The sequence below is a fragment of the Rousettus aegyptiacus genome, unplaced genomic scaffold, assembly GCF_014176215.1.
Source record: "Rousettus aegyptiacus isolate mRouAeg1 unplaced genomic scaffold, mRouAeg1.p scaffold_m13_p_9, whole genome shotgun sequence".
NCBI classification, from domain to species: Eukaryota; Metazoa; Chordata; class Mammalia; order Chiroptera; family Pteropodidae; genus Rousettus; species Rousettus aegyptiacus.
Window position 1 is genome coordinate 34576359 of NW_023416312.1, and position 27773 is coordinate 34604131.

Sequence of the window (27773 nt, forward strand, 5' to 3'; positions counted from 1 at the left end):
AAGTAAACAATATTCCATATATACCAATACTGCTGAAAACATTTAACCTGAATTTAATCATGTGGAAAGAGTAGATGAATCCAGAATGCACAACATTCTACGAGAAACTTGTAAAAAATATTAGTGTAATATAAAACGTAAAGATATATAGGGGTACTATTTTAGATTAAAAGAGGTTAAAGTGATAGAACAAACAAACATAATGTATAAGCCTTGATTAGATCCTGGGCTAAAAAAAATATTTTGGGTACAAATGGAAAATTTGAATATAGGGTATCTTTGATGGTATTATTGAATTATTGTTGAATTTTCTTAGGTGTGATAATGGTACTGTGGTTATGTAAGTGAATGTCATCATTCTAATAGATGTGTGCTGAAGTATTTAGGGGTGAAGTGTTATACTGTCTGAAACTTTTCATTGGTACATCAAAAAAGGAAATGTATACATACACATATAAAGTAGACCAAATATGGCAAAATGTTAAGGGTAAATGGTCTTTCATTGTACTATTTTTTCAACTGTTCTGAATTTTGAAAAAAATCAAAAAATAAATATTCTGGGGGAAATACACACATAAAACAATACATATTTTGCAAGAACACATATAAATAAAAGGTATACATAAAGCATTTTAGAATGGTTGTGTACATGAGAGAAATAAGAGTGGAAAGTAGAGATGAAAATGAATTTAAAAAATAGCAAAACCGCAGAACACAGAAAAGTACAATGAAGAACACTAATTCACTGATAATCTCATTTTCTGTAAGTACCACCAGGAGCAGCTTCAACAGCAATCAGTGTTTTAACAAGCCCTCCCAGTGATTCTATTGCTGGCCAAAGTTTGAGAATCACTGATCTAGATTTAACCACCATTAATTTTGTTGTAGATCATCAAAGTCTTTCTAAAACACATTATAAAATCTTTCAGGCATGCAAATAAGTACAGAGAATAATATAACCCACTCATGTATGCACTACCCAGATAAACTATTAAACAGTTGAAGTCCCCAGTGTATTTCTCTCATTCTGTTCCTTTGTTTTCTTCCCCAGAGGTAATCACTATTCTGCATTTGACATTTAATTCACTTGTTTTAAAAATATTATTTATATAGCTATGTAATTTATAAATAGTGCAGTTTTCCAGATTTTAAAAATTTATATAAGTGGTCTCATACTCAATGTATCCTTCTATGACTTGTATTTTATCTTAGCATTGTGTTTTCAAAATTTATCTGGGTCGATACATGCAATGCTGGTTCATTTTCCCTGCTGTATAGTACTCCACTATAGGGCTGTACCACTATTTATTAATTCTTTTGGTGAACTTTCAGATTGTTTAGATTTTTTTCTCTATTACAAATAGTTCTGCAATGAATATTCTTGCACTTGCCTCCTTGTGCATGTATGTACAAGAATTTCTCTAGGACTTAAAGTTTACGGGAAGACATATATTTATACATATGTATATATATACATACATATGTGTATGTGTGTGTGTGTGTGTGTGTGTGTGTGTGTGTGTGTGTGTGTATCTGTAAATTGCTGGGTCCTAGGGCCATCTTCAGCTATTCTGGATACTTCCTAATTGTTTCCTAAAGGAGTAAAACCAATTTTCACTTCTACCAAAGATTTCATTACAATTTTTTTCTCTTATAGTTTGTGCATTTGGGACTTCGTTTAAAAAGTCTATCCCTGTCCTAGGTCACAAAGATATTCTCTATTCTCTTATGTGGAAAAAAGTAGGGATCCAGTTTTATTTTTCTTCTTATTGTGAGCCAAATTTCCCAATGCTAGCTACTAAAACGTTCATTTCCCAGTGATTTGTGGCACAGGCCTATAATTTCACCCATTTAACAAACATTTGCTGAAGCCTGCCTTATGCCAGTCTTGTGCTGGTTCTTGTTGAGGGATCGAAGATATGTGGCACCTGGTCCTAGAGAGTTCATTCTCTCCTGTGGCGATACAGCCATGATACAGTACTAAGCGATAAGTTTGACAAAGTATCTTGGGTTTCTAACTCAGATGGGAAAGTTCTTAGAAGTGACAAGGGTTAAGTTTTACAGAAACAGGAAGAATTTGCTAATGCAGGGGTAAAGGTGAAGGTGGCCAGGGCTGGTTTGGGGTCCAGAGTTTTGTGTGTCTCTAGGGTGAGAGATTGGAAGCCTTCCATCAATAGAGGGGCAGTGAGTCCTGAGCATGTACTGTGCAGGACTAGGCAGACGGTGTCATTTTCTGCCTAGTTATGGGACAGGTGGAGGGACATACCCTTGGGGCAGAGGAGCTTGCCCTTACTCCTAAGTTTAGGCTAAAGGAAGAGAAGGGGGTCAAACTAAGTTATTAGAAAGAAGGCAATTTTCAGACTAATATTTACTGTTATTAGGAGGAGACCTCATTTCCCAGCCAGGTCAGGAACTCAACATGGGTTTCTAAAGAAACCCTATTTTCCCCAACTCGAGAGACATAGATTCACTTCCTTTTGCAGACATCGACCCGGGGACCTGAGGGAAGGAGGAAGAAGGCGGGGAAGAAGGCAAACGGGTGGGAGAGGTTTCCAGTTGTTCGGCTCCCGGACCTGGCCATGGATCTTACCTTCAGCAGAAAGAGCTTGGAGTGGCTGCCTACAGGTTTGTCTGGGGCCCTACAAGCCGGGTAGATTGCACGGAACAGCTAACCAAGTCACTTCAAGTGGGAAATACTCGGAGGACATGTGATCCAGGCGGCCATTTTCACCCAACCCGTCGCCATTTTCCATTGTAGACAAAGGCACAGAACTCAACCTTTGTCTGATACGGTCATGGTGATCGCCTGTTCTTAAGTTTTGGAACACGCATACTCAGGCCCTGGCAAAGGACCGCAGAGAAGATCCTAGCTTGCAAATATTTTATATGGCTACACCAAACAACCCACCGCTTACCCCTCCCGCTTCCCCTCCCCCATCTCCACCTCCCTCCTCCTCCCGTGTTGACTATTTTATTATCTTACGGGACAGCTGGGAGGCGGAGCCAGCGCCGCCGCGGGGAAGGGACCGGCAGGCTTGAGCCGTCAATTCGAAGCCCCGCCCCCTGGGGCGCACGGTGGGCGGAGCCTTTGCCGCTAGTTTGGGATCCGGAAGTCGGAGCCTAGCCGTGCTAGCGCAGTCTCTGGGCCAAGCGTGTTCAGCTCACCTCTTCGCGTAGATCCACGCCGGAAGTGGAGGTAAGAGACGTCTCCCTTTTTTCGTAGTGAGCGTTCATCCAGTTGGCCGCGCAGTAAGAGCCATGCATTTGAGATGAAACCATAGGCTCCCTCCACCTTGGAATAGAGCCTGCAGCCTTCCAGGGTAAAGGGCCTAGATGAAGGGCAGGGATCTCTCTGCACGTGGACCTGTGCCCAAATGCACTTTTGCTGGGTAGTAGGGCACGACCCCACCCCATTTAGACAGATGTAGACCCCGGACACACTGTATAGAGTCAAAGACCCCACTTGTGTGGAGAAGCGTCGAGTGTTCTCCTTTCATGATAGTGAAGCTCCATTCCGCACTCTAGGTATAGACAGGCGTCGACCTCACCTGTATAGAGACCTATCTCCCCCCCCCCACAAGGCTTACCGCTCAGACCTATACAGGCGCTAAGGCACACATCCGACTTGACGCATCTATTCCTAAGGGGGTTAGAGGCTTTGATGTATTTCCCTCTTCGTACTCCCCTCCTCTTCCACTGCTGTAGTGGAGGTCAGAAACTGGGAGGGAAACTCCTTCCCTCCCTGCTTCACCCGCCCTCGTGTTAAGTAATTGACAGAAGCCTCGCCCCCACTCCTGCAGACATAGTAGATCACCTCTCCCCATCCCGGTCAGTGGTTGAAGACAGGAGCTACAGCTCACGGAGAACCATGCAGATTTCCCCCTCCTCCTAGGCTATAGAGTGAGTACCCATTGTGGAAAATCAGACCCGACTCCCCTTTCAGGACATACTGGTTTACTGAATTTATAAAAGCTTGACCCCCAAAATTCCCTGCAGCAAACCGCAATAGACTTAACCCACGAAGAGTTTGTCACATCTGCCTCTTGTGGGGCTACCAGGGTAGAGGGGTTTGGATTTGTTCTCCTTTTAAGGTAGACACAGATAATCTCTCCCCTCCACCTACAAGGATTTAGAATCATCAAATGTAGCAAAGGAGAGACTACAAGGGAACAGATAGGTGCAGCTCCCCCTCCCCGCAGTTTTGAGAGGCAGTGATATCACTGATCACCCCACAGTACGTGCATATGGGCTCCCCACTTACCCAAGGTAGAGGACCTCAGATCTCTTTCCATCCAGGGTAAAAACACTGGGACCCCCTCCTCTCCCCAGTGTAAAATACAGGACTCCCCCTGCCAAGTGTAAGGGCCTGTGCATTGAATTTAGAACTGCATTGTCATGCCTTTCACTCCCATGCAGAGAACCAGAGATTCTATTTCCTTCAGTGGTGGTGCACTGCTGACGTCAACCCATATACAAGATAAATATCATACTCATCCCATCTCCTGTGGAAGGGTCTAGAGTAACTCATAGCAGGGAAGATGCAGACCTCATTCATGCAAAGTTGTGTGATTCCCCACTTTGTTAGTGTGACACTAATGTTATCTTGTAGTAAAGACAGGCATATCAGGCCCACTCCACAGACCCTCCCTTCTTTCCCATGCAGCAGAGATGCACACAGCCACTGTGCCAGCTTCCCCAGTCCCTCCGCACCTTTGAAGTAGAGGGGCAGAAGGCATCTTGGCCCTCTCAGTCACAAAGGAAGAGACTCCAACCACATAGGCAGGCACAGATTTTCCCCTCTCCCCCAAGATTTTGCACTGACCTCAGTGCACATAAGCATGCAGATTTAAAACAAACAAACAAAAACCCTGATTGAGGTCTCTTTTCCCCAGAGTAGACTCCTGGGATTTGTCTTTCCCTTCCTTTCAGGGTCGATGAGACACAGAACTCCCTACTTCAGAAAAGAGTTACTATTAATACCTTATGTAGAAAGATCATCCTTGTAATACCCCTTACCTCAGTGTAGAGAGTTTCTTACCTAGTGTGTAACACTACAGGGTAGAGGTTTGAGGATCAAGGACCTCATCCAATGCATTGAAGCACTCCACCCAGGAAGAGAGGTTTAGACCTAGCCTCCCTTTGGGTAATGTGACTGCCTTCCCTGTGTAGACTCAGCCATAGTAGTCCCCAAGCTCAACATAGCCCCTTCTCCCAGTTCCTCTAATTGTTAGTGATGCAGGACAGGGCAGCTTTCTCTGAGTTGCAGGGTGGGGTGGGGTGGGGTTGGGGGAAGACCAAATCCTGCACCAGGAGAAGAGGGTTCTTTGGTGGAGGGTGTAGAACGAATTCAACACACACACCAAAGTTAGTTAAAAGGAAAGTTTATTAGAAAAGGGGTAACACTCCACAGACAGAGTGTGGTCTCCTCTCAGATGCAGAGAGTGAGAGAGGGACCAAGAGAGACCTGGAAAGCAATGAGTATGGGGGCCTAGTGTTTAGGGAATTCAGTTTTTTATGTCATTCTTTAGGTTCCCATTTCCTTTGATATAGACATACAGTGAGAGAGGGGAAGGGGAAGAGTATGTAGCTTGAAAAGATAAGAATATGTAGTGTTAAAGGCCCACTGTCTGACAGTTCCCAGCCTTTAATTCGTAGGTTCCCCATGGTTTTAGCCATAGAAAATGAACAATTTTATTTTGTGTAGGGCAGCCAATTAAGGACTTGGTTTTGCCTGTTTCCCTTCTATAGGTGTGGGGAATAGGTTGTTAACAATCCCAGTAGAAATCTTTCTTAGTTCTACAGGTGTCCTCTTGGCTTGGCTGCAGGGCTGATCAGCATATTGCAGTCTCTGAATGTAGTTGAATTAAAATTTTTAATTCTCTCACCTCCTCCCTATATTATTAGGGCTTCCTTATCATGTTCTTTAACATTTTATTTTGTCTTTTGGGGACTCAGGAGAGGCTTGTGGCATTGTGGCTTCCTGCTTCTGTCTTCAAATTGGTTCTTTTCCCATTCCAACAGGAGGAAAGCCTGCAGATTTGAACTTACCTCCTTTTAAGCTGGTCATCATGATGAAACTTAGACACAGTGAGTTTCTTTTGCCATCCCTTCCCAAGCCTAAGCTTTAATGAATATTCATAATATTTCATGACAACTTTAAAAAATTGCCCAGAATGAAACAGATCACACTGTCTTTTACCTATGGTATCATCATTTTGTTCCCATCTTCCTTGTGAGGTAATGTTCACCTTATCCCCCATTCCCATTTTACAGATGAGAGAAACTGAGGCTCAGCAAGGTTAAGTGACTTGACCTGAGGTGAATAGCAGTAAATACTATATCACACTGCCTGGAACCCTGAACATGCCCTAACATTTTTTTTTTAAGTTGTACCTTTGAGTCGGTAGCATAAATTGTACCAGTGGTTGAGAGAATGAACTCTGGAGCCAGACTGAATTTGAATCTTAGCTCTTTCACTTAACTGCTGTTTGTGTAACTTTGGACAAGATACTTAACTTCAGTCTTCTTATTTTACGAAATGGGTTAATAATAGTATTTACCTCATTTATCTACCAAATAGTGTTGTTGTGAAGATTTAATGTGTTAAAATAGGTAAGATACTTAGAACAGTGCCTGGCAGTGTGGATGGCACACCGGGTAGGCTGGACAAGCATTATGCAACCCCAGTAACCCTGTGTTCTGTGTGACTGGTGGTCCTGCCTGTGTAGGGCTTGATAAAAAAAAAAATTCAATGCATTTGCATTATGTAATCAGAAAAAATGTCTTCATCATGAATCAGACTTTGGTATGTTAATATCAAAAGCAAGTTATTTTTTCAAGTAACAAGAAAAATGAACAAAATCAACTATATCTAAGGGCATCAAATACCAGATAATAATAAAATCATTGGTAATGACAAAAAAGACAATAATTAGCGGGCTAATTGGAGTAAATGCATACAAAAGAGCCCTGGCCATTTAAAACACTGAGGAAGTATTGTACAGAAAGATTATGTGGAAATACTCTATAGTATGGAAAAACTCTTAGAAAGATCTCCAGGGTTTGTTAAATGAAAAAAGCAAGTTGGGGACAGGAGAACATAGTATGCTACCTCCTGTGGGAAAAAATGGGGGGGGATAAGAATATGTATTTGCATTTGCCTAAAGAAAACAAATGATGCCTGATAAACTAACAAAGTGGTTTCTCACTGTGGTGAGGGGACTATAGTGACTGGGAACAAGTGTGGGATGGAGACCTCTTAAAGTACACCTTTTTTATTTTAGAACCCTATGACCTGTTAAAGAGCTATCATACACATCTACATTAGTGGGGAAAATGGTGAACATTAAATTAAATAGAAAAACTTTATATGTGCACACAGAACAAAGGCTTTTAATGGTAAATTGCAACTCAAGCACGTAATGATGAGTAACTGGGATCATTGCAGTGGAAGATGGGGTGGTGCTGTGTGGTGCAGCCAGAGATAGCTGGGACCCAAATGGGAATGATAGTGATTAAATCTGGGAAGGTTATTGAGGAGCCCTACAAAGGATGTTCAAGTACGGTTTCAACTGTTGTACATTTTTGAATGGTTAATAAAAAAGGAGAGTGTGTTTTACCACTTAAAAGATTTACAACCATCAGTGATTGGCGGCAGGCGTATGTAATCCACTGTAATGACAGACTGTGAATGTAAGCTGCATGGTGGAAAGGGGGTGGCTGATGGATAAGGAACAGACTGGAGGAAAATGTTTAGAAGTCTTTAGGAGGTTGAACAAATGAGTTCGAACATAGTTAAGAGGGACGACTGAGACTGCTTTCTGAAGTTCAAGCAGTTAGATGATGATCATAGGTGTCACCATAGCAGTGGGTGGGTGGGGAGCTGCATGGAATGGGGGCCCCTGGAGGTGAGGATGTCGAAGAAGTGGGAAAGCCAAGTGTTGGAAGGGGCCCAGTATTCACCAAAGTTACTCAGGTTGATGATGGCGGGAGTTGGGTTGAAAGTCGAGCTCTGAGCCAGGTGCTTCAATAAATGAAGAAGAGTGACTAGATTAATGGGTGACAGGCATAGCAGCAGTCTGATAAAGAGTAGAATTTTTTCTCCTTTTGTTTTCCTTTAACAAGGGGGAGAAATATTCTTGGTTTGGCAATGGTGAGTCCAGGGGACACCTCCTCTACCTACTGGCCCCAAGTTTATTCATATGCCAGAGAAAACAACAGCCACCTTTCTAAAGTCTTGCAGGTGAAGCAGTGTCCTCAGAGCTGAGTTTCCATTAAGACAAGAGGTTGGAAAATTTGTTCCCGAGGAGAGATGGAAGAATTAGGGCAGTGCTGATCTCCTAAGTAGAAGTGTCAGAGAGCATAGTGGAAAGTTTTAGGCAGGGGCAGAAGGAAGATGGGGGTTGGAGTCAGTGCTAGGCTGGATGTATCGAAATGTAGCAAGGTGAGAGTATGGGAGATGAGAGATCTGCCCCTGTGTATTGATGTGAGAACTGGTGGATGGAGACATTGAAGCTCAGAGAGCTTTAAGAAAATTCTTAAAGATTGTATAGCGAGGTAGAGGTAGTAATTGAGCTAGAATAGGAACCTAGGTCGGGCTGGCTACAAAATGGTAACTGTTTTCTCTCTGAAGCTGTTAAAAAAAAAAAAAACCAGATTAACAGTGGCTCCTGGGTGCCTCAGTGCTGCGAGGGATGACTGTATCCTGACTGTATCCTTCCCCTCTTCTCCCACTTGCCCTTCTCTCCTCCCTCCTTTTGTGCTGAAGCAGATGTTTTCCCCTCTCTACGTAATGTATTTTCTTTCATTGTATGTCTGTATCCTTCGTAGGCTCTCAGTTTCCAGGGAAGTTAGGCAGATGGAAATTGTTGAGTAAAATGGCCTGACCTGGTTCATTCCAAACCTCACATTCTCTTCATTGCAACATGAGTACTTTGGAAGAAAAGGAGACCTGGAGTCTTTTTGTTGTTGTTACAGGGAAATTTGACCCATACACATTCATTGTGATAACTAGTAAGTTTGGTCTAATTTCTACCATCTGATTTTATATATTTTTTATTACTCCTTTATTTACTTAAAAAAAATTGATCAAGTTTAAAAAAACACCACCAGTAAAGTTATGTTGGTAATTATGTTTATGTTGACATCAAACATAATTAAACCTAAATTTCTCTATCACTTTACCAAAGTTAAATAACTATTTTTATCCTACTCTCCCAAAGGGAGACTTTTAGCACACTTTCATGCTTTTGCTGTTGCAACCCCTATTGCTTGATTCCTGGATTTTGTGAAATAATTTTGCATTTTAGTTCTGAGCTATTTCCTTATGATATGCTTTCTGGATCTTAAAAATTCTTTCTTGATATGTATCATAGTTCTTAGCCACATTAGTAGCATTTTTTAAAAAGATTCAATGGTAAGTTTTAATAGATTTCCTGCACACTATTATCTGTTGCCTTAGCTCGAGATCTTTATTGTGATTTAATTTTATTTTTGCTGGTGTACTTCCTCAAGTAGTTTTACCAGAAAGGGAACAGAAGTGGTAATCTTCACATATCTGAAAATGTCTTTTAAATTTCATGTAAGAGGGATCTATTGGGCAGGTATAGGAATTTAGCTTGGAACACAGTCCTCGTTTCAGAACTTTATAATGATTATTCTTCTGTCTTAAGTGTTCAGAGTTGTAGATTTGAGAAGGCTGTCTGCCTCACTTGCCTTTGTTAGAAACTCCTTCCGTTTGAGTTTGTAAGATTTTTCTCTTTATCCTTGGAGTTCAGAAATTTCACCAGGATGTCTTTTGTGTTAATCTTGGTGCTACATGAGTCTGTCTAATCTGAAACCACAAGCCTGTCTTCAACTAAAGAAATTTTATCTATTATTTAAAAAAAATAATTGCTTTTCCATTTCTAACTTTTTCTTTTTCAGGAATTCCTATTATTTAGATAATAACTCCCGGGTTCATTCTCCATTTTCTAATTTTATTAATAATTTACATTTTTGGGGAGGGATTTTTGTTCTGTTTTAAGCAAGTTCTTCCCTTGGTCTTCCAGCTTATTAATTTTATTGTTAGTGATGTCTGTTCTGTTTTTACTACTCTATTGAAGTTTTTACTCAATGTCAGGCTTTGGGGAACTTTTTCTCACATAGTTCCTTTGAAGTATCTTGACTCTCCTTAAGAATCTGTAGTACAGTAGACTCCTCTTATTTGCGGTTTCGCTTTCTGCGGTTTTAGTTACCCGTAGTCAACTATGGTTTAAAAATAATAAATGGAAAATTCAAGAAATAAATAACTCGTAAGTTTTAAATTGCACATCATTCTGAGTAGCATGATGAAATCTCATGCCATCCTGCTTCATCCTGCTCAGGGCATGAATCATCCCTTTGTCCAGAGTATCCATGTATCCATGCTGTAGACACTCCCTGCCTATTAGTCACTTAGCTGTCTCTGTTACCTGGTCCATGTCATGCTATCGCAGTGTGTGTGTTCAAGTAACACTTATTTTACTTAATGGCCCTAAAGCAGCAGAATAGTGATGCTGGCAATTCAGATATGCCTAAGAGGAGCTGTAAAGTGCTTCCTTTAAGTGAAAAGGTGCGTTCGTATAAGAAAAAACAGTACATATAGGTTTCGGTACTATTTGCAGTTTCAGGCATCCACTAGGTCTTGAAACATATCTCCTGTGGGTAAGGGAGGACTACTGTAGTAGTTAAATTCTCTGTTTCCTACATTAACTCTGCTTCAGCATGAACCACATGATGTGATTGGTGAGCCTGTTCTGATAATCTCAAGCTACTCTTATATTTGTTTGTATATACCCTGACCTTCCTGAATCTCCCCCTTTAGGAATTCCTTTAGCCCCTTTGCAGGTGGTGGGAATTAAGGGAAACCATTCTTCCCCAAGAGGCCAGCTGTGAAGGGGATGACAGATGGGACTTCTCATTGAAGGAAGGGAGAGGTCTCTTAAGTTTCTAGATGTTGTTAAGGTGTGATTGGAGGAGGTGAGCTCTCTCCTTCTTGTATGTAAGGGTGGCTGCAATTTACCTGAATAGGGCAAGTCCCTTTGGAGGCAATGGACTGAGCAGGGTTGGCAGGATGGGGCAGTTTCCTCCCCATGTGGTTGAGGGCATCAACCCTGGTTTAGCCAGTTGGGACTCCTTAGATCATCTTTCCATGCTGCCGGTCCCCTACCTCAGCCTGGTGCCAAAATTGTTGAGTTGCCTCCCCTGAGAAGTTGGGGGAAAGAGAGGAGTCATAAATACACATTCAGGTCTTCACAGGATTCCCTTCAGGATTGTTTCACTTTGCATTGAAATAATTCCCCAAACATTATATCCAGTCCTTTTTTTTAAAAACTGTGTTGATGCTGTCTATGTGTCTGTCTTATGCTGGGCCTAGACAGACATTGTGTCCAAGGAATTTTTAGGTTCCCAGTGTGGCCTGGCCTTGAATAAGGTGTCAACGAATGTTGGGTGGATGAATAATGGCTTTTTTTTTTTTGTAGAAAATAAGAAGGCAGGTAAAGTTTCCAAGGGTCGTAAGAAGGTGAGTTGGCCCTACTCTCAGGTAAGGTATACCCATTGTTGGAATAAGGTCAGGAACAGGTTGCCTGCCCTAGAAGAGGCCCACAAAATCCAGTAGATATTGGGTGACTCTAGACAGACTACCACATTGGACTCAGCACATCTGGCTTTCCTTCCCTCTCTGGGTGGCTGCAGCAGAGAATCAGCAGCATTTATTAAGTTTACACCACAAACCATATGCTGCTTTGTGCTTGATTTACCTTGGTAGGGTAAATTGTGATTGTTCCATTTTTTAGATGAAGAAAATGAGCCTCAGTGAGAAAGTTTTTAGGTTCAAGGTAGCACACCTGGGACTTGAGTCTCTCTGAGTCCCAGGTCCCTGTCACTCATGGGGAGGAGGAAGTCCAAAATATAATCTTTGGCCCCAGCTCCTGAATCTCCTGATTGTACTAGAAAAGGTGTGGACAAGTAAGACTTGGACTAGAGCAGTGGTTCTTGAATTTTAGCATGGTTAAAGTTCTCACAATTAACCAAGTCTCCAGAATTACCTTAAGGGCTGATGAAGACACAGATTCTGTGCGCCATTCCCGAGCTTCTGATTCAAGGAGTCTGTTGTGACATCTAAGAATTTCTATCACTAACAAGTTCCCAGGCAATGCTGCTGCTGGTCCAAGGACCACACTTTGAGAAATGTTTAGCTTTTCCCTCGGTCTTTACTTGAGAAACCTTCCCAGTTGCCTCACCCCCTGTCCTGGGGTCCTTCAGGTAGTCCCTGCCTGGCTAGGGTTGGGAGGGTTTCTTTCTAGCCAGATGGACATACCTCTGGGGCAGAGCCCTTCATTTTGTTTACTCCTCTCTTCCCTCTGCCGCCCCCCATGACTACTGTTCTGAGCATCTTTAACCTCCCAGGAGTGGTGATTTCCTTGAGTTTATTTGCTCTGATTGATTTTCTTTTCTCTTGTATGATGACCATCCTGCAAAGCAGAATGGGAAGAAAGCAGCCTCCAAGGTGGCCTCTACTCTCCAGTTTGTTCACACCAATGATCATGCCAGCCGGGAGGCTGAATTAAAGAAGAAGAGGGTAAGCCCTTTACCTTGGAGGAGAGCGAAGGCCTGGCTTAATTGCCAGGTCCACAGACGTGGTAAATGGAATGTTAAAGGCCAGAATGGTTAGGGTTATTGAGGCTGTTTGTGGAAAGGGGAAGCGAGGGCGGTTGTTTTGATACTTGATTTAGTGTCTCCATTGTACACCTCCCTGTCCATTACTGGCTGGCTTATATTCTCACTGCTCCACCGAAACGGCCCGCGCCAGCCTCACCAGTGTATTCTTTGATGTCAGACTCATGGACAGTTTTTGTCCCTCATCTGATTTGAATTCTCTGCATTTGAGACCAAGCTTTCTTTGAAACACTCTGACTTTGACTTTCTTGTCATTTCTCATGGATATCCTCCTTCCTATTTTCCAGTCTCTTCCTGCTCTTTAAATGATGGAGCATTTCACGACCTTGTCTTCTTTCCCCTCTGGTCGTAAGGGATTCCTTCTACCTGGAACACATTCTCTCTCAGCTTCTCATCCCCTCTTTTTATTGTTCTCTGCTCTGCTTTCCCTTCCCATATCTCTCTGTTTCTTTCTCTCAAACCTCTTATCCCCTGCTGTGATACCTGCTTTCTCCCTCTATCTCTGCTCCTCCCACCTCTGCCATGTTACAATCTTTCCTATCTGTCACTCAGTCCCTATTACTCTCGGGTCTCCCATCCCTCCCTTAGGCTGCAGACTTAGTCAGCTGCAGTCCCGGTATGTGTTCACTTATTAGATTGAGGAGATGAGGGAGAAGCAGCAGATTGCCCGGGAGCAAGAGAGACACAGACACAGGACCATCGAGAGCTACTGTCATGATGTCCAGCAGCGCCGAGAGGAGTTTGAGCGCAAGGTAAGAGAGTAGCCGTTGCCCCTGGGTAGGATTGGTGTGGGTTTGCTCGAAAGCATCTTTTATTGTTGCTCTGTGAAAGGAAAAGAGAAAGGGTATGAGATTGTTGGAAGGGAAATAGGGACTTAGCGCAGAGAGGATTGGAAACAGTAGGGACAGAGAGAGGGAAGGAGGATGAGAAGAAGGTAAAGGGCCATTTTGAGCCTTTTCTGTGACTAGACAACCCAGGATAGGTCCTTTCTCCCAAGCTGGAACCCAAAGACTGTGGGTTGGAAGTGGGGGTGGGGAGATGCAGGACAATAGGACAGGGGGAGAAGAGGGAGTGAGAATATAAGGGGAGGGTTAGAGAGAAGTATATGTGAGGGGGATGTCCTCTTTCTTCTAAGACTTCTTACTGCCTTTGTGGCTTATATTCTTGTCTCATGAAAATTCGCTTTCCAACTCGTAGTCCCTTTTCAAACATAAAGTACAGGTTTTGCCTTCCCCATCCCTTGTCTCCCATAAATGGTTTTTCTTACACCTTCCTCTTGTGTTTATCTCTTACATACCCATGTGCATACTCAGGCCTCTAGCTGGTGCTTGAACACACACTTACACATAGGCACACATACGTACCATATGGGTCTGTCCATTCTTTCAGTTCCAAGCTTTGGTGGCCGGTCACCTTGGCTCTTTGGTGGGCTGGGACTCACATGGCTCTCCCAGCCTCCCATGGTTTCTAAAGCCCTGGCTCTCTTTCTGTTTCCTCCTGTGGACCATTCTCTTCTTTTTTCCTTTAGGAGGAAGTTTTGCAGGAATTAAATATGTTTCCTCAGCTGGATGATGAGGCCACAAGGAAGGCTTATTACAAGGAGTTCCGTAAGGTACGGGGACCTATTTCTTAAGGCCCTTTAGGGAGGGCACCAATCCAGTCCCATCTCTCCATTTCTGTTTTTCCTGACTGAGATGGAGACCTTTTCTTTCACAGACCTGTATGATTGCTACCTGGTCCTTTCCCTGCCTTCATCCCCTGTCCTCTGCCCTGCAGGTGGTGGAATACTCTGATGTGATCCTGGAAGTCCTGGATGCCAGAGACCCACTGGGCTGCCGTTGCTTCCAAATGGAGGAGGCTGTCCTGCAGGCAGAAGGCAACAAGAAGCTGGTCCTGGTCTTGAACAAGATTGGTGGGTGTTGGCAGGATTGAGTAAGGAAGGGCAGGGACTAGGCCTTCTTGAAAGACTAGCTCAGACTGGACCCTGGGACCCAGCAACTCAGTGGTATTCCTAACAGTTGTTCAAGGTAGGAATTTTTATTCCAGTTTTTAAAGCTAGAAATCTGAGAGGTGAAGTCATTTGTCTAAAGATATACATGTATAGAGTGTAGCGGAAGTTGGGAGTAAAATCCAAGCCTGTCTGCCTTTCAGTCCCCTGTTCTTATCATTTTGAGCCTTATCTATGGATGGCCGACCCTGGAGAGTTTCTCTCTTCTCCACGCTGGAACCCAAAGACTAAGGCAGGAGAGCACATGGGCTCAGGAGTCACTCAAGTCTGGGTCTCATCCCAGTTGTGCTGTTTTTTCTAGGATCTTGGACAAGTTTTATCACCTGAGAGCTTCTATTTCTCTAGCTATGAAATGGGCTGTGACTGTCCCAACTTCACAGGGTTGTTGTGAGAGTTAATAATAAAATGCTTGGTATATGTGTGGTCGGTACTTCATAAATGGTAGCCATTCTAATTCAAGTTATTCTTGGTCCAAACTAGAATGATCCTGAGGGGGGTTGGGACGTATAATCTTTGGAAGGCCTCTGGCACCCTGGGCACCCTGGCTTGGAAGGATGGCATCTGGGACCAAATAGCTAGTTTGCCTATTCCCCTTGAGGGAACAGAGGTCCCTCAGGGAGGGCCAAGTGGTCCTCTAGACTAGACTGTTTTTTTCTAACTCTAACCTGTAGACTAGACAGAGACTGGCAGGGTCAGGGAGATATCTATTGGCAGGGGGCGGGACTAGCCTTCATTGTGGGTAGATGCATCTTCGGAGTGAGCCATCGAGGTGGTATTCTTACCGGACCTATCTGTTCCTATTTTCCTATTTTCCCCAGATCTAGTCCCGAAGGAGGTTATAGAGAAGTGGCTGGATTACCTCCAGAATGAGCTTCCAACTGTGGCTTTCAAGGCCAGCACCCAGCATCAGGTCAAAAACCTGGTAAGCAGGGGCCAGAGGCATCTAGACTTTCTCAGGGTAGTCTGGGGCCGGGGTTGGGGGATCATGACTTGAACTGGGGACTCCAGCTCTTTGGAAATTGAACTGGGCCTCAACTTTGAGCTTTTTGCTTTACTAGATGGCTTGATTAGTACTAGTTTCATTTCATTCTTTCCTATATTATTGTTCAGGAAGCATTTTTTCCAAATGTAAAGGTAATACATACTGTCTATAGAAAATTTGGAAAATATAGTTAACTATTTGTTGATTTTTAAAAAGATATACCTTTATTTGTTTTTCTCTTTAAAATAGTACACTACTTTCTAATTATATAATTAACACAGAATACTGTTTCATTGTAAAATATTTAAGTATACAGAAACATTGGTTGTTCCTAGGGAAAGAAACGGGGACATTTTTGCAGTTTTGTACCAGGTCTAAAATTTAGTATTAAAAAATAGAAAAATAAAAACAATCGTAGGTAAAATTTAAATACCCTTTCACCAGTACCCCTAATTCCAGTCTCCCTTATCCATGTATACTCAGAGGTAACTACCATTTTCAGTTTGGTGTGTATCCTTCCAGATGTTTTTTTTGTATGTCTAGGCAGAGTAGTAAATAGTGTTTGGGGATATCATACATGTATGTCATCATGCAGCTAGCTTTTTTATTCTTGGATATCTTTCTATAGTGATCTACCTTTTTGATGCTTAAAATTAATTTTCAGTTTTAATTGTCAGAACCAGTGCTTCAGCATGCACCCTTGCACATGTCTTCTTGGCCATGGGCAAGTGTTTGTATCGGTTAAGTATTGAGAGGTGGAGTGGCTGAGTCATAGGTTTTATACATTTTATATTTTCCTAGACACTGACAAGTTGCATCTCCCTCAAAGTGGTGTTAACATTTATCTTCCCGCCAGTGGGGTAGATGAATGTGTGTGAGGGCCTTTTCCCCTCTACCCATGCCTATATTCGATAACATTAGATGTTTTCATCTTTGCTAATCTGGAAGACATGTGGTACCAAATTAAAAAATTTGGGGCCTTTTTGATGGCAAAAATGTGGTGAGCATCCTTTGCTTACAGCTTTCTCTAAGTTGTATTCCACTTGAAGGATATATCTCATTAACCTAGTTCTTGTTGATGGATATTTAGGTTAATTTCTATTTTTTGAAATGCTGTGGTGAGTAAGTAAGGAAAGAGGAGGAGATGGAAGGGCATTCTTGGCAGAGGAGGTGGCATCAGGAGTTAAGAGATGGAAGTTGGAATGGCCTTGTCCTGTGTGAGGAATCAAGGGAAAGTAGGCTGTGTGTGGGCCAGGCACTGTTTCTTCCGTTTGTAGGCAGGGAGGGCACTAAGGCCCAGAGAAGGGAAGCAGGATTTACTGGGTACTCACTTGTGAGAGGCAGAGCTAGAACTCCAACTTGGCCTGTCTAGAAGCTAGGATGCCATTCTGCCCCAACTGAAGGAGGTAAGAAACATGTGTCTAGGCAGAGGCAGGGACAGAGGAGACTAGAGATATAAAGACAGTGGAACAACAGGCCTTATGGGTCTCTGAGGAGAGCAGGGAAATGGCAGGTATTAGGACCTGCATGAGAAGTCATTCACTTTGGGCTGGGGATCTCAGTCACAGGTAGATCCTGGAAGTTTCTCTGAAAGTTGGAAATCTGGGCTCATATCACATTTTCCACCTGATACCTCTTCTGTAATACCCCTCATTTTCTAGAGGCGTTGCAGTGTGCCAGTGGAGCAGGCTTCTGAGTCGCTGCTGAAAAGCAGAGCCTGCTTCGGAGCTGAAAACCTCATGAGGGTTCTGGGAAACTATTGCCGCCTTGGTGAAGTGCGCACCCATATCCGTGTAGGCGTTGTGGGTAAGGTACTTTGGGGGCAGTCATGGGGCCCAGGCTCTTCCCTTGCACAGGGGCTTCATTGGGGAAATGGATCCTGGGAATCTTCTGTTACCTTTTTAGTGGGGAAGAGAGGAGCAGTTCAGGAAGGGTTTTGTGATTTGTATTTTGTATTGGTGGTTGTGGGGAAGGTATACTCAGAATCACCACCATGTGTCGAGTGTTAGAACCATGGATCAAATGTACAGGGCTAGGCTTGGAGTTGGCTCCTTCTCATTCTACCATAGCTGTGCGAGGTAGCAGTGAACACCTCCCTTTTACAAGTAAGAACACTGAGGCCCAAAGAAGGGAAAGGGACTTGAGGGGCTCAGCCCTATGTGAGACAAAGCAGAGCTGAGGCTCAAACCTGGGCCTGTCTGGATCCCAGGGCACTGAGGGAGGGATTGTGGGATGAGAAGAGGGGAAATGGAGAGAAGCAGAGGTAGACCATTAGGGAGAGGAAGTGAAGCCAAGAGACAAAGATATTGGAGAGATAGATGGACACTGAGAAAAAGGTATAGATAGACATACCTCAATAGACACAAAACAAACTGGGGAGCCAGATGGCAGGCTTGGTGGGCAGTGGAAAGGGGAAACATTTAAATGGCAGAAGCATGCAGAGAAACAGAGATATTTACAGAAAAATACCAAAGGGACATAGAGACAGACATGTGCACAGAGACCTACAGAGATAGAGACACCCCATGGATGTGGAGAGACAGACACGTATACTTAAAGAAAGAATGAGAGAGACAAAAACATATAGATAGAGAGACAGACTCAGAGAGATACATCTAGAAACAGACTAGAACAAAGATGGAGACACAGAGGAACACACACATAAGATCTACACATACACAGAGATCCATAAACATATACAGATCCATATTTGTGGAGACACGTATAGACCCAGAGGATGCACATCTAGAGACAGACAGACCCTGGGACAAAACACATGCAGACCAAGCCCTTCCCACACACTCACCCCAACTCTGCTTCCTCCAAGTATATAGAGCCACAGAGAGACACACATGTGCCTAGATACACTAGGCCCTCAGACACAGCCATGCATGCTGAGTCATAGAGACAAATACACAGACATATCTATGACAAGACATAATACATGCATAAAGAGAGGGGAAGGAAGGGAGGGTATTAAGGTAGGCATGGGGAGAGAGAAAAAGAGACACAGTGAAACATACATAGGGCCATACAGGAAGAGAGATCAGCTTACCAAGAGAAGGAATGTGTATAGAAGGACTGAGCAGAGTTGACATAGAAGGAATTATAAAGAGAGGCAGAATTGGTGGAGTGGGAGAAAAGGAGAAAGGCCAGTGGCCACAATGGAGACAGACAAACTGGCAGAGAGAATGATCCTTAGGTACAGAGATATACAGAGAAAGAAAGATGATAGAGAAAAAGACTGAGTGGGAAAGACAAAAATGGAAAAAGCAGTAATATTTTTTCGAATGAGAGCAACCAAGAGACCAAGAGACATATGGAGAGAGAGGTGTGTAGAGACTTTCACATGGGCACATCTGCGAGAGGGCAGTAGATATGTAAATTCTACGACACACAGAAGGAGAATGGTGAGAATGAGACACCCAGGGAGGGAGAAACACTAAGACATCCACAGGCCAGGAGGTGCTCATAGATGCCCAAACGGAAAAACACCATAGCCAGACAGCTGCTCAGAAAGGAGGACATCTGGAGATGAGCCCCTACCCCCCCAGTGAATTACACACCAGGATAGATGGTTCTCTGTTTCATGGACACTTCCCATGTCCACCCTCTGTTGGATCATGTCACAGAGGGCCTTGGACCGAGCACCTTTCCCAGGCTAGTTGTAGATGGGAGGTGAGTGTCACGTCTAGAGAGAGAGACTACCCAGTGTGCTCACAAATGGAGGGGAGGGGGAGTAAAAAAGGCCATGTAGGGGGTTGGTCAGGGCCTGGGGTGGGAAGGCAAGAGACTAGACTCTGATTTTGGGTTTCCTGTGGCCTGGTCACTGTCCCTGCCTGGACCTCCCACAAACAGCCTTGCCCAAATGTTCCCGAGGGCCCTTTATGCCCTGAACCATCTGTTAACTCCTTTATAGGCCTTCCCAATGTTGGGAAGAGCAGCCTGATCAATAGCCTGAAGCGCAGCCGTGCATGCAGTGTGGGAGCCGTTCCTGGTGTCACTAAGTAAGCACCTGCCTGCTCCCCCACTTCCATTGACTCTACCATTCCCCCAATTCTCATGCCTTCAGCCTCTGCCCCTTTCCTTATCTTGGATGAACCTCTCCTCTGATTCTTCCCTGGGCATGGGAGTCTCATTATTAGCCCACAGTTACTTGGCACACTCTAGATGTGGGCCAAGCACCCAGCTGGGTGCTTCCCTTATTGGCTCCTTGAAGTCTCCTAACAGCCATGCAAGATTGGGCTATGAATAAGCAGCTCTGCTTCCTAGGTGAAACACCCAAGTCTCACAGTCGGAAGCTGACCCATAATCCTACAGCTCAGTCTCCAATGGCAGGGGCAAGAGTAGATAGAATCAATCCCAGATCTGTACGGTCCCATTTCCCCTAGCTCCACATCTCTCTACCTTCATCTCTTTTCCATTCACCCCTCATCCCTTCTCCCAGCTGTGTGCCTGAGGCCTAGAGGATGCCAGACACACCCAAGCTCATCAGTGTCCTATGTCCTCTCTTATGTTCTCCTGTCTAGATTCATGCAGGAGGTCTACCTGGACAAGTTCATCAGGCTGCTGGATGCCCCAGGAATTGTCCCAGGACCCAACTCGGAGGTGGGCACCATCCTGCGCAACTGCGTCCGTGTACAGAAGTTGGCAGACCCCATGACCCCGGTGGAGACCATCCTGCAACGCTGCAACCTGGAGGAGGTGTGCAGGTCTCTTCGCTCATGTCCTACTCAACTTCAAGGGCCCTTCATTATTCTTCCTGATTTCTTTTCTTCCTCTTTTTACCAGGTATCCAACTATTATGGTGTCTCAGGGTTCCAGACCACTGAGCACTTTCTGACTGCGGTGGCCCATCGCTTGGGGAAGAAGAAGAAGGGAGGCGTATACAGTCAGGAGGAAGCAGCCAAAGCAGTCCTGGCTGACTGGGTGAGGTGAGGAGTGGCTAGGGGTAGGGGTGAGGGTTCACAAAGGGCTCATCTGTTTTCATTGCAGTGGTGGGGCAGCCTGACTTCTGGGTCCCAGGGCAGGAGAAGGCCAAGGCATCAGGTCACATCCCGTACAGGAATTTATGGCCAGTGATTATCCAGCAACTCAACCTCTTGTTCAGAATCTACTGTCTGGGTTTGCTTGTTGTCCCTCACTGTTTCTGACTTGGGAACTCATTCTCTCTTTGATTTGCTTTCTTAATGACATAACCACCAATTTCTTCCCACCTCCCAATGCAGTGGGAAGATCAGCTTCTACACACTCCCACCTGCCACCCACACTCTGCCCACCCATCTCAGTGCTGAGATCGTTAAGGAGATGACCGAGGTCTTCGACATTGAGGATACCGAGCAGGCCAATGAAGACACCATGGAATGTAAGTGAAGGCGAGTGGACTGGACTGCCCGGCCCTTGGTCTTGGCACTAGTGGAGCCACATAGACCTGACAACAAATCTCATGTTTGATCGTCCCCTGCCCTGGCCCTACTCTGGCTTTGGTAGTGTACACAGTGAAGTGCTCAGAAAATGCGATGTACCTTTCCCAGTCTCTTGGGACCTGGCGTGGACCAACACTTCGCAAAAACCCCTTCTTTCACATTGCCTCAGGTTTTGCCTCAGCCACTGTATGTCCATTCCTAGATTTTCATTCTCACCTTCATTGGTGGGTGAGGCAATGTCTTAATAACATTATTTGTAAAATGAGGACCGTAGCACTCACCGATTATTTAATATGTAAAAACACTTAGAACAGTGCCTGGAATGTATCTAGTACTTGCTTGGTAAATATTAGCTGTTGTTGAGCCACGTGGCTTTCAGAAACTCCTGAAGGAAGTTTGTTCTCTTTGAATACTACCATCTGCAGCCCTCCTTTCTTCTCTACCCCACCGAAGAAAAGGTACCTGATGCTCTCTGGGCCTGTCTGTGGACACTGTGGGGGTAGTGGAGAAAGCCCTGGCTGGACTGTCTCCTGGTTTCTCTGTTTCTCTTGAGGACCAGTACCTTTCCTTCCCTGGGCCTATTGGTATCCTTGGATTATAAATGAGGATAAGAAGACTTGCCCGCTTTAGAGATTATTCTCCAGGTGGCTTCTAGCAAGTCAGCCCCCTTTATGAACTTTAATTTTCCTCTTTTATCAAGTAGGCAGTTGGGAGGAATTCCCACTCTTGTTTTTATGATGACACTTGACCTGGCTACATGTGAGGGCAAGAGGGGCTCTGTCACCGAGAATTCACTTGAGAAAAAGATGGAGGTCAGGGAAATTGAGAAGTTTACTGGTGAGAGTTTCCTAGAGGAATTGGCCCTTGAATAGTGTTGGATCTTGAAAAGTGAGTAAGGATGAGAGGCCCAGGGAAGGGGAAGAGACAGTTCAGAAGCAGGTATGAAGGTGATATGGGCACAGGGCAATGGGTGCACTTGCGGTTTGCGGTAGAGGCCAGCTTCAGGCAAGGGGCCACAGGGAGCGGGGGAGAGGCCTGGTGCTGGGGAGGGCATCCCAGTGGTTGTCATTTACAGTGCAGTGTTTCAGCTCAGTGCTTTTCAGGTAGTCCTCTGCTGTGACTCACAGCAGCACTATGTCATAGGGCTTGTGGCAGTCTCATTTTCCACATGAGAAACTTGAGGCTCCAAGATCAGCTCCCAGGGTGTGAGTGCTTTACTACAAAACCCATGCCCTTGATCCTTTGTCATGTGGCCTCCTAGAGGGAATGAAAGTACCTTCCCTCCCAACTCCCCTGGGCAGCACTATATATCCTTTCTACTGAGGCTAGGGGGCTGGCAGCCGGGAGGAGCCCTGACAGTGGTGTTGGTTGTGTTGAAGGCTTGGCCACTGGAGAATCTGATGAGTTATTGGGTGACATGGACCCTCTCGAAATGGATATCAAGTGGCTCCATTCTCCGATGGTGAAAATAGCAGATGCCATGGAAAATAAAACCACCGTGTATAAGGTACCTGTCCCCTTTCTTTATGGCAATCTTCTTCTTTATGGAAACCTAGGGCTCTGGGATGTGGTCAGTCCCTTTCACCTGGCTTCCATGAAGTCTGCTTATAATGGTGGGGAGATGCAGGTCATTCATTTGTTCCGGTGGGCCCCCTGGGCACTTGATGAGATACATCCTTTGCCAAGAAATGGTAAGTCCGAAGAGAAGGCATGCTCTCTCAAGCAGCTTTCCAAGCCTAGCTCCAGCCCAGAGAACAGGTATGCCCGTCTAACTACCTGGCTGTTCAAGTTGCAAATCTGGGTATTCCTGATTCTTCCTTCTTTCCACCTGGTATCTGGGATTCCATACACAGTTGGTCATCAAGTCTCATAGCTTCTTCCTCTTAAGTTTCTTGAGAAGCTTCTCCTTCTCTACCATTCCTGTAACCTTAGTCTAAGCTTCCAGGCCTCTCTTACCTGGGTACCTGGTTTCTAATGGCTCTATCTGACCATATCATCTTCCTTATTCATGGCTTCCTGGCGCCTATAGGATTGCATCAGTCCACTGTGCTATGACTCCTGGAGGCTTTTCCTTCTACCAGTCTCCCCATCTCTGCCCTTCAGGACGTCACATTTTAGCAGGTTTTAGACACAGGCATCTTCACCGTGATGGGTAGACACACAGGCTGGGGGAGGTTGCAGCGGTTGGGAGAGCATGGATCTTAGGGCCCTAACCTATATTACTTGTGGGTCAGGGAAGTCTTGGAGGCCTTGATGCTTGTGCCATCTCTTGAAGACTGAGGAATTCTCTGCGCAAGGCGAGGCAGCAGCCCATGGGCTGGGGCTCAGCCTATGCTCATGCCGAGGCCCAGAAGGGTGAGAGTAGGGTGTTTGGGAAAATCATTAGTGGTGTGGGGTTGCTATAGTGGGATGAAATTGTGGATAGATCAATCTGGAGTCAGATCACAGAAGGCCTTGAGTTTGACTTTAAACCATGGGTAATAGGAAAACCCTGAAAATGGGTTATTTTTTTATGAGTCAAAGATTTTTTTTTCCATTGTGTTTATTTAATATTTTTTCTTTTTATTTATTTTTTGAGTAGGTGACGTGTACATGGTATAAAATTAAAAGGTACTAAAGGATATATAGTGTAAAGTAATTCTCTTGCCTCTGTTTCTCAGCCACCCTGTCCCCTCCTTTGAGGCAGTCACTATTAGCAGACTTGAATCTGTCCCATCTTCAGAGCTTTTCCATCTTTATACACACACATATTCATACAAGCAGACACAGAGATCTCTTTTAATTCAAATATTAGCATGCTATTCATATTCTATACTTTGCTTATTTCACTTACAGATTCATCATCTTGTAGATTGTTTCACTTAATTACTTAAAGAGCTGTCCTTTATTGTTGATGGCTACATAATATCTGGAAGAATTTCTTAAGTAGGGAAGCAACGTGGTCAGGTTTGTATATTAGAACTGTCACTCCAGTGGCTAGGATAAAAATCAGAATAGGAAGAAAGGGGCCAGGTTGGAAGCAGGGAGTCCAGGAAGGAAACCCTCATCTGTGCTCTGTAAGAGATGATGAGGCCTGCACTGGGGCAATGGCAGGAATCATGCTGTTCCCATTCTCATTTAGTTTCAAAAGTTCCCCTGGTGCTTACAGGAAAATCAATAGAAGTAGTGTATTTAAGGCCATTCTCCGATAACCTTTCTCACTGAGCCCTTAAACCCTTGAGCATACCATTATTTCTCAGGGACCTATAGTTGTTCCCTACTCTGTACTGTAAGTTCCAGACTCAGGTCTCGGGTCCTGAGCAGGGCCACTTTATTGCACAACTCCTGGAGATACCATTTAGGTGTGCTGTATTGCGCATGGTGCCCCCGCACATAACCTGAGAATTGTACAGTGTGGTAGCCTTGTCTTTTCTCCACTGTAGTGTAGTAGATAATCATACATAAGTAAGCCTGATTGCTTGAGTTCTAATTTATTCCTTTGCTTAACTAGCTTTGTGACCTTAGGTGCCTTGTCATAGTATTGCTGCAAGGATTAAATGAATTAATATGTGTGTATGTACACATGCATATTATACATATACATATATGTGTATACACACATATGTATATGTGCTTAGCATGATACTTGGCACAGAGTTAGCTGTCAGTATTAGCTTTTACTACCCATGTATATCTTCTACTCCAGCCAAACAGACACCCTTTTGGGTGCCCAGGTATGCTCTGTGCTTTTCCAGTGTTCAGTCAGGAGTGACCCTCCTATCAGTAGAAGTATGTTGATCACCACCATCCCCTCGACCTCTGTCACTTATGCTATGTCTCTCTGGTGGTCACTTACCCCATACTCTGACTTATAGTATGGTTGGTTGTGTCCTTTTTAGCCTGGTTGCTTCCCAAAGTTGGGACTGTATCTGACTCATTTTTCTAGAATTTTCCCACACAGAGCTGTCCCACACAAAGTTGGTATCAGTAGGTATTTGTAAAATTGACCAAGACCTTGAAGGGTCACTTGAGAGCAAAGAATCATTGTAATCCCAATTGTCACTGATCAGGTAACTCTTTTTTATTTTCTTCTTGTGAAAGCCATGCAAGCTACCCATTGTCTACCCTCGTTTGACAGCTGAGCAGACTTCAGCCTAGAGATTAACTAAGCACCTGCTAGTATGTGGTGGAGCCAGACTTGGAGCACAGTTCTGCATGGTTCCAGGCTTACTGTTCTTACCCAAACCAGTCCCTGCAGAAGTCTTCGGAGGTACTCTGGAGGCCCAGACCTCACTGCTGTCCTCTCTCTCATCAGATTGGAGAGCTCACTGGGTATTGCACCCATCCGAATCGTCATCAGATGGGGTGGGCTAAGCGCAATGTGGACTACTGCCCCAGGAATGTCTGCCCAGTGGACCGCCGCCCAATGCTGCAGAGGATCATGGAGACGGACCCCCTGCAGCAGGGCCAGGCTCTGGCATCCGCCTTGAAGAATAAGAAGAAGATGCAGAAGCGTACAGGTGGGGAGCACCTAAACATCCCTCTATGGTCCAAAAAGGGCCCACCTAGAGTCTTGATTAGGGGCCTCTGAATGAGGACTTCCATGTGTCCAGCCCAAGACCAGGATTAGGGGGCAGGGATGGGTTAGAACAGGGGTCCCCAACCCCTGGGCCATGGACCAGTACCAGTCCGTGGCCTGTTAGAGACCAGGCTGCACAGCAGGAGGTGAGTGGTGGGTGAATGAGCATATCTTCATCTGTGTTTTCAGCTACTCTCCAGCACTAGCATCACCACCTTGGCTCCATTTCAGGTCATCAGGCATTAGATTCTCATAGGAACACTGGTCCCCGGTGCCAAAAAGGTTGGGGACTGCTGGAAGTTCAACTACAGGCACAGTGGTTTTCAAAGTTGAGCTTATATTGGAACCACCTGGTAGGCTTGTTAAAACATAGATTTCTGGGTTCCATCCCCAGAGATTCTAATTGAGTAGGTTGGTCCTGGTAACTGAGAATTTGTGATTCTAACTGCTTCCCAGTTGATGCTGATGTTACTCCCCTGAGGACCACACTTGGAGAACCACTAGCCTAGTCTGTGTATCAAATAGCCACCATTTATTTATCAGCTGCTTTCTATGTGTTGGAAGCTTACAGACCATATATAATGTTTGCTTTATCAGTAGGCAATATACTCAAAATCCAAGAGGTACAAAAGAATGTATAGTAGAATTTCTCTCTTCTTCCAATCCCCTAGTCCAGTCACCCAGGCCTCCCCCCTGAGGTGACCAATTAATTTTTGATATCTCATTTCTGAGATGGGTACACAGGCAAACATCTATATATTGTTTTCTTGTTCTATACAAATACTGGTCTACTGAACATACAGTTTTGCCATATCATTTTTCCATTCAATATCTATTTAGAGATATTTCCATGTCAATTCACAAAAGAACTTCCTCCTTCATTTTAATGGTAGTATATTGTATGGCATGCTTATTTAGGTCTTCATGCTGTACTAATCTTTACTAACCCATTGCAAAAAGTCTTGTCCTCATTTGGTACGTGAGGAAACAGGCCGAGTCATTAAGTGACACACTCAAGGTAAGACAGCTAGTATTTGATGGAGCCCAAATTAAAACCTAAGATTAATTGACCACCCTTGAGCTCTGTACTTTGAACTAGGCTGTGTTTATAACCACTCACTCTTGGTCTGATTCCACACTGAGGCCTGGGAATCCACAGATAAATTGCCCTGGAACTCTTGGTCTTACTGGGAAGGAAATGAAAAAAATAGACATTGACAACACAGAGTGATCACTGTGAAGACATTGAAAGCACACCGAGGGAACCTAAGCCGACCTGGAGATGGTAGTGGGGTAGGGATGATCAGAGAAGTCTTCTTGGAGGAGTTGATGTCTGAGGAGAATCCTGAGGAACAATAGGGTATGGCTGGAGGGTGGGAGGTGGGCATTCAGACTCAGTCTCTGCTGCCATGCTGTCCCTTTGCTGTGAGAGCTTTGAGAGTAATGGCAGAGTGCTAATAAGTTCAACACAATAAGAGAAAATTGATGTTTTGATACTAGGAAGGGATAAAAATGCTTGGAGCTCGGTGAGTCCGACATTCTGAGATAGGAGCCTGTGGTGGGCGATCATTTCACAGGTCGACAAATGTGTCTGCCAATGAGGTTGAACAGTGACTGCCAGCAGTCCACCAGTTGTTTTGTTTAGTGGTGGGGGCAGTAAGTGAGCCAGTTTGGGAATTTGGTGCAGACCAAGGTAGATGTAGGCCAGCTCCTACAGGCCTCCTGTTGGCAAGTTAGCCACACAAGTGACTGCCTGTATTTCTCCATCTGCAGATAAACTTGCCAGTAAGCTGTCTGATTCCATGATGTCTGTCCTCGACCTCTCTGGCAACGCTGATGACAGTGCTAGTGACTGATTGACTGATCTCACCCCCTCCCCCCTCAAGGAACAGTTCCAAAGGAATGGGGGAATACAGATGAAGTGAGATGGTTTGCTTCTTCTAGAAGGACCTGCATATTAAAAGAATCCCTCCATCATACCCCCCCCACCATTCCCCCCATTCTCCAGAGAAAGAGTCCCAAGCGGCTGGAACTGCCAACCCAATACCCTTTATTTAACTTCTACTGTTTTACAAGAGAAATAAATTATCAGCAAATCCC

The 27773-nt window shown here is 44.5% G+C and overlaps 1 protein-coding gene across 1 annotated transcript; it reads left to right on the top strand.

Moving 5' to 3' along the window:
- Positions 1-2278: 2278 nt before the first annotated feature.
- On the top strand, positions 2279-27773 carry GNL3L (G protein nucleolar 3 like). Its single transcript, XM_016137317.2, has 17 exons — positions 2279-2625; positions 2991-3196; positions 6022-6087; positions 11502-11542; positions 12506-12601; positions 13335-13451; positions 14228-14311; positions 14476-14611; positions 15526-15629; positions 17351-17495; positions 19609-19696; positions 20219-20393; positions 20481-20623; positions 20918-21054; positions 22495-22622; positions 25410-25614; positions 27447-27773. The coding sequence occupies exons 3-17, from the start codon at positions 6069-6071 to the stop codon at positions 27527-27529; spliced, it is 1701 nt and encodes a 566-aa protein (XP_015992803.2). The 5' UTR covers positions 2279-2625; positions 2991-3196; positions 6022-6068; the 3' UTR covers positions 27530-27773.